Source organism: Corapipo altera, unplaced genomic scaffold (genome assembly GCF_003945725.1).
Source record: "Corapipo altera isolate COAL_440 unplaced genomic scaffold, ASM394572v1 0, whole genome shotgun sequence".
NCBI classification, from domain to species: Eukaryota; Metazoa; Chordata; class Aves; order Passeriformes; family Pipridae; genus Corapipo; species Corapipo altera.
Genome location: NW_020884872.1, coordinates 39,191,159 through 39,205,314, shown reverse-complemented (window position 1 = coordinate 39,205,314; position 14,156 = coordinate 39,191,159). Strand labels below are relative to the sequence as shown.

Below are 14,156 nucleotides of genomic sequence, written 5' to 3'. Positions count from 1 at the left end.
TGCTAAGCCTCATCTTAATTTAGAGGGGAAAAAAAATGTAACTTTCACGTATAAGGACTGAGCAGCGTTTTTACTGGTAGTTGTTACTTTTTGTGTCTGTGTTGGTCTGTGATATCTAATTTTTTTTAAACTACTTTCCAAAAACTAGGACACAAGTTGACAGATCTTGAAAGAAGAGAACTGCTGGCAACAGCAGCATCTTTGTATGTGACTGAACAACTGAGATCACAGAGATTTCTGGGAACTCCAAGGTAAGTTCATTTCTAGGAACTCAGATGTGCTGATGCATTTTGTTATGGCATCTTCTCATGCACAAGAGTAACTGGTGAGAAACTACATGGCTTCTTAATATAGTCTGTTTTTTCTAAATTCAAATGAACTGTGGCTTACATTTCCCTACTCACACGAGTCGTACATGATTATTTTTATTCTATGTATTAGCAAACTAATAGACACAAAAATGTGTTACAAGCCAGTACAGTAATTAATGCACATCAGGAGTTTCATTAATGCAAAATGTTGCTGCATTAGTAACTAACCACAAATTGAGCATCACAAATTTCCCATGTGCCCATTTGAAGCAATCTAAGCACTTTGGGGTAATATGAATATTCAGCTACGGAGCTTTAAAATATTGTGGACTTTCAAGTAATTTGCTACCTTGGTGAAGAACCTTATTAGTTTAGAGTCTAATTCAGAAAACACTTCAACTGGTAAATACTGGAAGAGTTAACACCTTGCTTTAAGTATGGTTTTTTTGGTGCTTTTATTCCCCTGCTACCTCATTTTCTTGAATAGCAGCTCGTAGTAACCTGGGCAGTACTGTTAACTGGACAACCATTGCAGTAGCCCATGTCAAAATACTGATTCACTTCTTTGGGTTTTTGGAATGATATGCTTTTTTTCCTGTAGGGTGTTTCTAGCTTTTATTGTCCTCAGGCCCATCATTGTCGATGCCTTGAGACCTTCTATTAGAATAACTGAATTTGTGAAGCTTGCTTGGGTCATTGATGTTCGAAATGGTTGCATACAGTGAATCTTAACTTCCGCATAACTCTTTCTCCTCACCTCACATTTTGTAATATAGTTACATTTATGTTTGTCTGAGAGGGAAGTCAGAATGCAGGACAGACATTATTCACATTCCATGCCAGTGGTTTGACAGTGTATTCTATTACTGATTTTACAGTGGTCAGGAATAAATCAAACGTGGTTTCAAGAAGTCTTTATTTTTTTTGTACCCACGAAGATAATTAGTACCATATGGTATTAAAAAAAAAAAAAGAAAGAGGCACTTAGGGCAAGCATAATGGCATTGTAATATATAGCATATGTAGAGCTGGGTCATTGCTTGCCTTATGCATCTATAGGGGAAGGTAAAGCATCCTTTTATTTCCTTCCACAAGTTATATCCTCTCTAGTGAATGGCATAGGGAGAAGAACAGACACTCAGAAGCCACTGTTACCTAAATAAAGACAAATCAGGGAAAATGAGGAGGAGCCTTGATTGTAGTTTTTACTGGCCAGCATAAGAAAGTGAAATACTCTGGTACTGCTACACAGAAGTAGTGGATTACTTTGTACTTAGAGTAAGGATAGGAATTGCTGATTTCAGTAGTGATTATTAAACTGCTTTTGCATTCCCTGCTCTGATTTGAGATTTTTTTTCTCTGCCCTGTAAAATGTTTTTATTAGCTGAAAAGAAAAGGGATCAAATTTTTGAGTAGTCTTTTAATGTTTTGTTTCTATTGCAAGTACTTTTTTCAGTACTAGGTGTCTGTATATCTGAATATAAAAGACATATACAACTATTTTAACTGAGATATCAATATGTAAATGAAGTATTGCATTGAGCAGTCGGGCATGGTCATTCTTCTGTTTTTGTGCTGTGTTAGGGAAACAAATACACTCCTGCTTTGAAAAAAACTAGTTCATTTTTGGAGTCCTAGCTAAACTCTGTCACATATATTCTTCCACCATGAGCAGAGAAGGCCACAGAATCTGGCCACATGAAGTCTGTAAAACTAGATTAAGGTCTGATTTTTCAGATTTTAAGTGGTGAAGCTAATAAATCTTTTCAGTATAGAAAAGATCACTTTCTCTTGCCATGATGAGGTGTACTTATGTTCAGCTCAGCTTTCAAAGGATGACTTTTCTATCTGAGGCATATGCAGATCTGGAATGAATCCTTAAAGTCGAGCCTTAAAATCTTCTCCAAGTGGTGACTGAATGTGGTTCTTATTCAATATGTCATGGTTTGAATCCATATATATTGTTAGATCTACTTGCTTAAATCGTAGTAAAGCTGCCTGTTTGAGGCCAAGTAAGGACAAGCTATTGCAAAAACGCTTACTGGTAAGTAACTTCTGAAGAAACCAAACCTGATAATGATACCCTTTTCCAAAAATCATGCAGCTCATTCAGAGGGAAAATCAAAAAAGCAAAGGCAGAATGGGGTCCAAGGATTGTGCAGTGTCTTGGACAGTGTTTTCCATTCCTTAGAGCAGTTAGGGAACTCCCTCTAGAGGGGACTGAGGACTGTGGAGCATACAAGTAACTACAGTACCATCAAGGATCCTTCACCATGTCCTTAACTAACCCAAACTGCATCTGACTTGTTTTTGAAGGTGTTCCATATATGGGTGCTTTTTAAGGAGCAGGAATGTGGCCAGGGAAAAAGCACATCTTTATTGATAGGACTGCAATTTGTTTGAAAAATATTATTAAACAAAAAGTGCAGAGTAGGAACCTGTGCTACTGGCAACAAATCAAAAAGGCTGCTTGTAATCTTGGATGCAGTTCACTATGGCAGAATTGGGCATTTGGAGTCTGTGTGAGTTTTAAATCCATATTGGAGGATGTAAGCGGACTAGACAGACTGCATGCTCCAAAGTTCATCTGTAACATTCTCCAAATGTTTTGGACAAGTACTTTGGTACATTTATCATCACCTTCAGAATTTCAACTCTCTGGCACTATTTATGTTGACAGCATTTTTTTTTTTTAATATATACACTGAAAGCAATTGAGCAATTTTTGTGCAAAAAACTACTGAAGAGTAGTATTTTGAAATCATGCATTATTTCCTCTAAACTTGTCACAGAGACAATTTTCTTCTGAACTTGAGTTATATGCTTACCTTTGATTTTAATTTGTTTTCTTTTCCTTTTTGGGAGCTGTATTTATAATATTCATTCTTTTCAAACTGCAGGGGTATTTTGGATTCTCTTTTTCCCCTATGACTTATTCAGCCCAAAATCAAGGTTGTTATTCTAGTCAAATAGAAGGTACCATGCTTGGAAATTTTCACGGAAGCTTTGGCTTTCACTTTTAGGGTTACTGAGACTATAATGAGATGAAATGCAGCTGAGCCAGATTAAGGAATTGTTGTTGCAGCCTGCTCCTCCCTTGCTCTGTCTTTCCTCCTCTTCCCTGGGTATGCAGGTGTGATTTTGTGTGTAGTTGCTTTCTACTCTGGTTCTACTAAAACGACCCATGTTAGTGTAGCAGCCATTTAATAATAGCTTATGTTGGATCATTCTATCAGAATCAGGTTACTCATGACAAGTAAAGTTATTCTGGAACAGCTACAAGAGTGGGAATATGTAGCAGGAAGGAAGAGGTGAGCAGAGGATGGCTTATAAAAGGAATGCAGAGGTGAGCCTTAGCTCTGTGCCACAGATCGGATTAGCAGCAGCCTCATGAGGAGAATTCTCCTCTATAATCAATGATATTTGATGGGATGTGACTGGAAAATATGTATTTTGCAGTCCCCTGGGTGAATGAATCATCAGCTATAAGGTTCTTGCTGGAACATGCTCTGATCATGAGCAAGGTATTGCCACCTTTGGATCGAACACTCAACTTTCTTCAGCTAGTTTCAGTCAGGCCCAACCCCTGTAGCGACATTCTTCGTTTCAGTATGTTGGCTGGTGTTTGGATTAATGCAGGCCACAAGCTGAAGGCTGATTTGCCTTTCCTGTGTTAGAATAAATGGTGTTATGATTTGGGTGGAGCACCCACAGGTGAGTTTCCACTGTCTGCATTGCTATATATGTGCCCCTGGCCTCACCAACAGTCTCCTAGGACTAATTTGCCAGCCTTTAGCTAGAACAGCTGTTGGAGATCTGTGCATGCTCAGAGTTACAGGAATATAGCCATTTACTTTTGTGATACAATCAAATATGTAGAGCATTTTTTGTTTTGTTTGTTTGCTTGCTTGTTTTTTTTTTTAATTTAAGTGTTGGTTATTTAACCCATTTTCTTGGGAAAAACGTGGTTGTGGGGTGGTTTGGTTTTTTGGGGTTCTTTATGGTTGTGGGGTTTTTTAAAGTATTTTTGAAAGATGATTAGGTAGTGAAAGTGCTTGGTATTTTGTGAACCACATACTAATGTGAATATTTCATTGTGATATCCAGATAATAAGGGCACATATTTCCCACAGGAAATAGCTATGAATGATTAATGATTGTTTCATTGTTCAGCTTTCAGTTATTTTACCTAGGACTTTTTCTACTTACTTCATGGTCCACTTTATTGTGAAACTGGTGCCACCCACAGCTGCTGAACAGATTTACAGCATCTAGTAAAACCCCAAGGTCTTCTAGACAGAACTCAGTCTTGTTTCAAGTGGAAACACATTGTGGCTGAAGTGAATCCAGCTTATTTTACGTCTGTTTGATGTAGTTAGTCTTTGAGACCAAAAATGATGTTGTATAGTTGAATCTTCGTATTTTGGCTTCAGTCTTGTTTTCATTAGTGGGTTGGGAGGGGAATAGGAGAGTGTCTCTCCAGGTGTGGCTACATCATGCTATCTCATGGGTCTACTAATGTGATGTTTATACTTCTAAACCCAATTGCCTACAGCACTTCCTATGCGTTGCTTGTGTTGGCCGCTAAGTGTATTTTCCTAATTTTTCTATGGGTTTTACCCTTTCATCATTTATGACTTGGAAAAAACCAGCAAGTCTGCATACCCATATTGCCTGATACTACATGCAAAAAGATGGTAACACATTGGAAAATGTTTTATGTTGCTAACCAAATAAAATCTAAAGGTTTTTCTTGCTCATGTGTTTAACATAGAAGACTGGTTTAGGGAGTCTTGAGTTAAACTTCTAGCTGTTCTTGTGGGACTTGGGAATCAATTGAATTTGGCCTCAGTTTGTGAAAAGACAAAGTGACCTTAATACTTCACTGCATTATTTAAGTTTTGTAAATATGTGTTTATCAACATGTATAAAGTATTTTGGGACCTAAAATCCATGATGCTTTCTAGACATAAAGTAATACTTTTGCAGGAAGGGAAGAGTATAGTGAAAATTAGAGATAAAATACAAGCAAGTTTTTGTCAAGTTCTGGAATAGTTGGGCTAAATTTGTCATTTAAAAATTTGAAGATCCAGGGGTCCAATGCAGTGAACATAACACAACTGGTGAACTGCAAGAGAAGAAATTAATATATTTAGCTTTTTACTTAATGAATTGTTGTAGGTTCATATCTAGGTTGGTTTGGTACAGCTATGTTGATGTTTACCTTGCCATTGCTTGATTATAGGGCAGTGAGGGAACTGCTCAGAGAGCAGTAGAGCCCCACACCTCTCAGGCATGCTTGCTTTTCACATAGGCTACACCTATTACCCTGCTGGAGTCTGGGTCAGAGCCAGCTCTTTGCCAGCCTAGGGCTTTCCCATATGGAAGGATGGTCAGCTGCCCAGTAGGAGAGCTTTCTCGCTCTCCTGCACTGCTGGAGCAGCACAAAATAAGGTTATGTTGCATTAATTTTAAAAAGAAGGAAGATGATGTCAAGAAAATTCACTGGAGTAATCTGAACCGACCTCTTGGAAAGGGAGAGAGTTCTTACTTTCAGCACAGCCACAGATGCTGCTGAACTACACCAATTGCATTATGTGAATTCTGTCTTTTTTTCTTCCCTAGAACTGCAGTAATAACATGAACAGTTATTGCAAGTATGGGTAAAGATGTATACTTTGCTGTACCCTACAAGTACCTTGTAGTGCGCATAGAGATAAACCACTTTGTTTTCATTTGACAAGGATGACTAAGTCCAGCCCACTTGTGGCTTTTTTCATTCTCTGAGTTTGGAGATGTGCCGTCATCCTTAGCTGAGGAAAATAATACTGTCTTATCCTTACTGTTGTGGTCCTCTGGTCAACAAGTCAAGCATTCTTCTCATGATTTATCATTAAGCCTCTAAAGGCCTTGGTATGTTTATATAATTACTGCAGCTTCACACCATTATTCCACTGTGTGGTTTTTTTCTTTCCCCCACAGAATAGCAAGGTACTAAGATGCTGATCTCCCTTTTTTCGTGTGATATCTGTGTTTTTAATGGGCTTTTCTGGTTGTGGTAACCTGCTCTTGTCTGTCTAGCTGTTATCTAATGTTGTTCTTTTGACATCTCATAAATAATTACTGTATTTTTTTTTGTAATCTTGCTTAATCACTGCAAAAACAGCTGCCCTATATAATATTCTAACTGTCTTTAAAATCTGGTATTATTTACCCTTCTAGGTTGCTCGGTTGGTTATCACAGAAAGAGGATTTTATGTGCTACAGACAAAAAAGTAGATGCAAATATATGAAATGTGTGTTTTTGGCCAGTGGGAATGAACTTCTGTGGAAAATATAAAAGTCGAAATGGGACATTAAGGTAGCGTTTATGACTCTACAGAGCATATGTATAATACTTTGATTTGATTAAATTAATGGAATCAGAATTGATAACACAAGTAATAAAAGGTATTTATATAGTCATTTGACAGCAGAACCATTGTTTCATATGATTCATGAACTTATATTCCAGGAACAGAACAGTCTGTCATGGGAATCTTTTATAGCCTGTCATCCCTGTCATTTGTAGGGAAAAAGGTATTCTGGACATCTAGGAAATGACACTTGCTCAGTCTTTGAAGTTACTAACCATTATGAAATCACTGTGAAGATAGTAATTATTTCAAGTTTGAATCTCGCTGTGTATCTCTTGAGAAGATCCCCAAAGCAGTGGCATGCAATCTTGCTGGTGGGAAAGCCATTCACCAAAGTAAATGGACCTGGCTAAGTCCCTATGTTTATTTTTTATTTTCACCATGTCTTCTGGGAAAACAGCATCTGTTGTAGGAACTTTATAGCTTCTGTGGCTCCTGTTCACTGAAACTTGAATTTGTGTAGTATACATATGTGAATTTTTTCTATTGTGGTGGCAAATTCCTGGCCCTTTTTTAGTTGTGAATCCAGCCTTTTTTTCATCCATGCTTTTCTTATGACCTCTTTTGCAAGATCCTCTCTTTAGAAGACCTCTCTCTATTTCATTTACTTTGATGCCTCCTATAAGCCCAACAATTATTTCCTCTCCTGCAGGTTTACAACTCCGAAACCTGTTCTTTAATATTTGTCTGTGTTTAAAAAGTATATGCATGAAAATGTAGGACAAACAAGGTGTGTGCTAATTGCCATGTGCTCCCTGGTCATTTTACAGCTATTTTTAGCATAGATTTTCATCTCCTTCTGTATGTTTTATTTGGAGTTTCAAAGGGCAAGAATTAAGTTGTGTAGGAGGATTTTATGGAAAGGCAAAGTTTTTCATGACTTTTGGGGTCTCTAAGCTCAGGAAATGCATGTGTAACTAACTGCATCCCATGAGAATATTTGCTGATATTTCTTTCCTAGGATTAACATAAAGATAAGCATGACCATCAGCACCTTACCTTGTGTAGTTCCTTGAGGCACTGATTGTGTCCTGCTGTTTGTTTGTGTAGCGTATAGCTTATTCTGGATGCTGTAGCTGTAGAAATGTTGTCAACAAAATATATGAGAAGAGAGTCTCTCATTCAGTATTGTCTGCATACTTTTACATGTATGTGTTTTGATTTGTCCATTTTTTAGCATGCTTGCTTCATTCATGATTCACAAAGGCTGTAGTTAAATTCAAGATATTGATTGAAGGGATAGGTAATTCATTTATACCTTTGTTGTTGAGTATTACAATTTTCTACCATTTCTTTCTCCTTTGATTCAACTGCAAAAGTGGGATGGGACACAGAATGGCCTCATTATTGCAGGAGTATTTCTCTGTTCCCTGCAATGATTCCAAAAGCTCTTGCACACTTCATCAGTATTATTGTAATTCTTTGGCTGCAGGATATTTGGCAGCTGTTGCACCCCACTGGCAAATCCTATTCAGACTTCACTTCCATTCACCATTGCCATTGGAGAATTGATTTCTCTCTCCTCTGCTCTAACCTTTCCCAATTCATTTTGGATTGTTCAGTGTGAAACATTTTAATTTCATATCATACAGCCATTCAGCTCACAATCCTTTTTTAACCTGTCACCAGGGTAACAGCATAGCATGCTTTCTTTAGGCAATCAAGTTTTTATTTCGCATGCTTAATGTTGCATTAAATGTTTGCATTTTGTTTAACCCTCTTAAATGCTTTAAACTGTGGATATATTTTGGGGGGTAATGAAGTCTCTGATTTCAGTGTCAAGTCTTCATAGAAATTACCTTACTTAAAAAATAAGAAATCAGGACATGAATACAGTAAGAGAAGATTTGTAATAAAATCCCAAATGTCTGAATGAGGGAAGCTTCCATAGAGTGACAAAAAATACATTCCCTCTGATAAAACCTTCCAGAAGCTTATATTATAATCTTTAGACCTACACTTTAGGATTATTTTTACCTGTAAGTGCTTATATCAAATTAATGGGAATATAAGATTAACCAGGCAATAACATGACTTTAAAAAGTGAAATGTCTGGCCTATACATGTCAACCTACTTCACACTACTTGCCAGATGTGTGTGGAAACTGTAAGCTGACTAATAAGTACTTTTTTGTATATCAAAATTAGAATTTACTGGGGTGATGCAGTTGATTAAAGAAATGTGGAATTCTTAAGTGTCCTCTACATGCAAACCATCATGGCATGAACAACAGGCTATATCCATTTTATTGGAAGAGAGAATAATAATGAATTTTTGTTGTCATAGATGATTACAAAAATAAAATAAACATTTTCATACCTGAAAAAGCATTGACTTCTTTTAACTTTCATGTTACAGAGCAAGTCCTGTTTATCTTGGTAAAGGACTAGGACCAGCTAGGTTCACCCTCACCTGTTTAGTTGGAATTTTAAAAAAAGTATGTATATATGTCCTTAAAATACCCAGTCTATAACTATAATTAGAGGTGTAGTGTTAAAGGCTTTTAGTGTGTTTTGTTCCAATTATGGAACATGTTTCAGTCTCAATTATGTAGGTATAAAAGATATGGAGTGAATGGAGGGAAGCATTTAATTTTAGCATAAGTAAAACCTAAGAACATGGCATTGCAAATAAGCCCAGACTTTGCTCATTTATAATGAAATGAACCCACTATAATCAAAGCACTAGTAATATGCATTCGAAATACTAATTTTGCAAACCTTCCCATTTGCAAAGTAGATTGTACATATCTATCATTGTTTAAAAAATTCAAATGCAGAATATTTGATTGCTGTACTAGCTGGAGTGGTTGAGTTTGCATTTGATACAGCTCTTCCTGAGAAACCAGATGTTTGTTACAAATCAGACCAGTGGAGTTGACTTTGTTACAGTATTTCTTCCAACAACATATAGCTAACTATACAAGAATACAAATGCACTTTCTTCTATTAATTTCCAAGTTTTCTGTCCATTTTTTTCCCAAGTTGTACTATAAGCTACCAAATATTATTACCAACCAGAAGAGGTTTGGCAGTGTCTTGTTACTGAATTTTGCCAAGAGGAGCCAAACATATGGTAACAGTTAATTTATTGGTTCTTCTAGCCTCCAGGGAACTCTTACAGAGAGCATATTACCTTTTTATCTAACATATTTTAAGTAAAAGAGCTGTTGACTTGAAATTAGATATGCCAGTGTAGAAGCTGAACCTTCAGCGCGGTTATGCTCAATTATTCAGTCTTGTTTAAGGGTAAGATTAAAAGTGTAGACATACAAGATTGAGCTAGGACTTCTTTATTTTCAACTTTGAGAGGTGAGTCTCTTCTGTATGTTTTAGTGTGTGTGTTGGTGTTTAAGTGAAAATGCTGAAGAGATATTTTCATGAGAAAAAGAAACCAACCTTTGTCTAAGAAGTCTTGGAGGTCTTTCTTTGCTTTCTTTTTAGGATATTTCCTGGTATGTTCATTATGAAGCAATAATAAAAAAAATAATATTTTTCATTTCTTTACATGTAAGACCACAGGCCTGTTTACTTTGTGGCAATGTAGATTTTTGTATTTCTAATGGGAGAAGTACTTGAGAGTACTTGAGTGCTTGTCTCATTTTTCGCTATCTTGGAGTTGAATCTCATGCGTGATATTTACATAACTCAAAATCAGTCATCTGCTACTGTATTTGAGGTAACCCTCTTTGTTCCACCTTAGGTACTGTATATTTTTACCTTTGTAGCCTGGTGGTATTTTGAATCTTAAATGGAAAACTGCATGGATATGTCATCATGTTTTTGCTGGGATACTTGGGGTAGATAGTGCCTTAAGTAAAAAATACCCCAATTTCTTTTGTTTCATGGTAGGTATTCAAAGGCCTGGATATTTTTCCCTGGATCTGTGTTGAGACTGCTCAGATGACTTTTCCTTTTATGATTATGGATGATTCTTTAATATCTGTCACAGATCCTTCTTTAGTAGTTTACTTTTCTGTGTAATTAGATGTGGTGCTTGGAGTTTGTTTTGGTTGTGGCTTCCCTTTAACATGCATCTTCAAAGCCTGTAGTGTGAGAAAGACTGGGCAGGAAAGAACAGCACAGGACCTGGTTCTTTTGAAATCAGGGATGTTTACCCTGTGACCCAGAAAGGAGATGATGACACGTCTCTCTGTGGTGCTTAGTAAAATTAATCTTGCTGCAGTTAGTAGTGAGATGATACAAATAAGTTATTTGCATATTGAATTCCAGATTTACAAAAACACTTCAAAAAAAATTTTGGTTCCTAGGCTTTAAGCTTCTGTCTTTACCCAAGTGCTCTAATATGCGTTTCTGAGTCTCCTCTCTCTGCCATGGATGGTGGCAGGGATGGTGACGCACCTTCATCACACAGTAATGATTTTCTCCAGGCCCTTCTGCCTGTTTTTCAACCAGACAGTGAAATTTAAAGCAGGTCCTTACCTGGCTGCACCTGGTTGTTAATGTCCTTAGACAAGGGAGATGCCATGAACTGACAGCTTTTCCCTGTTTGTTTCCTTGAACTAGTGAGGGCACTTTTCTTTAAATTCTGTATTGTCCCCTGCTCCCTTCCCTGCAGCAAAGCCTTTTTTTTTTTTTGTTGCTTGTATCCTCAGGCAAATGACAATCATTTTAAGGTGCTTACTAATATTGTCAGCATTATTCCTCTACTAGCTGTGATTTTGTTTTTTTTCCCCCCACTCTTTGGTCTGTATTTAGGTGAAGCTTTCTGAGCGAATAGACTGAACCTCTATTCTAGTGATTTCAAAACTCCTGGTAGTCTTACGACCATTTAAGCTTCAGTCTCCTTACATTGAGTATTGCAGCACCTTTCCACAGCTCACTTCTCTTCAACTTCCTTAGCTTTCAGTCATTTGTGTGTGTCTTCCCAGAAGCAAGGGTTAGTAAGAGCTGATGGCATTTTGCTGCCTCACAGTTTGAAAAAGTTGGATTACAGTGAGAAATCGTTGCGTTCAAGGCCTGCAAAGGATGGAGCACAACTTTTCAGAGACAAGGACTTTCGTGATTTAACCCCAGACACCAACTATGAAGAAAATGAACTCTACCCCAGCCAAAATCAGCACACAAGGCCAGTTTGTCTCACACAGGAAGACCCAAGAGAGGCTTCAGTCATTTACGTTTTAGAGAAATTATGTCAGGTATGAACAAGGAAGCTTTGGGTTTAGAGAGAACATGGCTGTTTTGTGTGGATTCCCTCAGCAAGAGAATGCAAAGGAAGGACTGGGACTGAAGGCAAAATTGTGAAAACCAGTTCTGAAAGTCTTCCTAAGGTATCCTCTCTCAGATGCCACACACTACTTCTGAAGGTGTATTTTGAAAATACAGGACAAATGTGATTAATACAGCTCTATTACAAAACCAGTTTCATTGACGTGAGATAGTTAAGTTCTTGGAAGGACTCTTGGTTCTGCTGCAACAAATTTGTGAGAGATGGTAAGCTCTGTGTGATGGATGAGCTTTTACAATACTTTGGAATTCTTCTGAAACCTGGTGCAAGCATTTTATTTTCCAAGATGCACAGAAAAAAAAGTGGAATTCTTTTCTAAACAACAACCTTTGGGATATTGCATATGTGATAGGCTTTACAGAGACCAGGGTAAATCATGAGTGCTACAAAGTGTAGCAGAAATTCCATACTTCTGGAAGTATAATCTGGTTAGTTCCAAGGGGGCTGACATGTCAAAAGAGGTCAGTCTCCCACCTAATACAGCTTAGGTGGGAGACCTAAATGAAACTGGTAAGCACAGGAAAGACAGCATTTAGTACACAGTTCTTAAAAAAACCCTCAAATACACTTGGAGATGGTGTTCTCTAAAAAGATATTTTCAGTTTGGTTAGCTAATGTTATTTAAAATTTTTCATTAGTTCGTGCACTGTGTTCCTCATGAACCTTGAAGACCAATGTTTTTACTCTCAGTGCTGTTGTCAAATTTCTTTAGAGGTGACCTTATGATGATGTCTTTCCTTTTCCCTTTACTGTAGTAGATATGTTTCACTCCTGCTCTGATGCTTCCTTTAGTAAGTTGAGCAGATAATGAAAAATTTCAATGTATTGTGTCTTAAAAACTTTGTTCTTTAAAGAAACTGCATTTGAGTCAGGTGTTACTGCCTCTCATGCTAGCTGTGATGTCTGTGGGTCACATGTGCATCTGTGAATAAGAAAGAGATAGGTTAATGTGTTTTTTAGGGATTAACTTTGTAAACTACTGATAGTTGGAGAAATGGTGATCTGTTCAAGAAGATGATATTATCTTATAGGATATAGGCAGCACTGGTATGTCAGGCCATGATTTTTTCAAAATGGAAGTTTTAAATTTGATTCTAATATATGTTTTTTCTCCATCAAATGAGCAGAATGATTTTTCAAATGTGTGGTACTGTGCAGTATTTTTATTACTTTCAACTGAGAGGAGCAGGTAGGTGTTAAGCACTTAACATATGTTTTTTACTGGGGCAACTAATAAGGGAGTTTGAGCTTCAATTTAAGTGTCAGGATTTTTTTAACTATGACCCAATATCTAAACTCAATACTGAACTTACGGTTTTGCAGGAATGAAATTGCAGAAATGGTCATGAAGATCAAAATCTTTTCAAGAGAATTATGTATTCTTAAATAATTAATCTATCTGTCATTAGAGAGTATACCACTACAGGTGGTTTTCTAGTTCATCATGAGGAGCTCATGCTCTCACTGTTTGTATTTGACTTTTGATTAGTTCTAGTCCAGTCCTGTGAACTGAATAACCGTTTGTGATTGGACTGTGTTGGGTGCAGTTCTGGAACCTGGCTTGTGCCTTTCTATGCATCAGGGAGGAACCTAGTTCACGTGTCCCGAGACTGTTCTGCAGTGTGATCCATCTAAGTGCAGATGATTGGGATAATTTCCCTTGAGAACTACTCCTGATATGAGGCAGAAGGCTCAACCACTGTATTTTGTCCTGTCACTTCTGAGTTATACTCTCCAGAACTTCTACTGCAAAAGTGGGTGAATAACTGAAATTCTAACTTCTGACAAAAGGGATGACAGATTAAAGCAGCAGATGTGTTTTGATTCAGGTTTACAGCTGTAAGTGGAAATTTAGTTTGAGATTAGTATGCTACAAATTGGGCAGATTTCACTGCTGGGATGAGTACAGCAAGCCTAGCACAAAGTTTGCCTGGACGTTTCAAAAATAGTATGGAAATATGTATGTTTCAAAAATAGTATGGAAAGTAGTCTTATGTGTAGAAGTATAACTGGATTATTTCCCTATCAAATCTATAGGTAATTTTTAAGATTTTCACCTCCATTTTCATATTAGTAGTTTATAGAATTTCCTTCTGCCTATTTATTAGGTGGACAGGAAACCTGTAGTATTCTAAACTTAATGCAAAGTGAAAAATAACATGTTATTACTGGGCATAGCCA

At 37.1% G+C, this 14,156-nt stretch overlaps 1 protein-coding gene across 1 annotated transcript in view; it reads left to right on the top strand.

Moving 5' to 3' along the window:
* The window catches only part of PCCA (propionyl-CoA carboxylase subunit alpha), a 298,109-nt gene that overhangs the window by 167,093 nt on the left and 116,860 nt on the right, over positions 1–14,156 (top strand). The window contains exon 19 of the mRNA XM_027646956.1: positions 149–251. Within this exon, the coding sequence (XP_027502757.1) occupies positions 149–251 (103 nt within the window). The remainder of the gene's footprint in view (positions 1–148; positions 252–14,156) is intronic.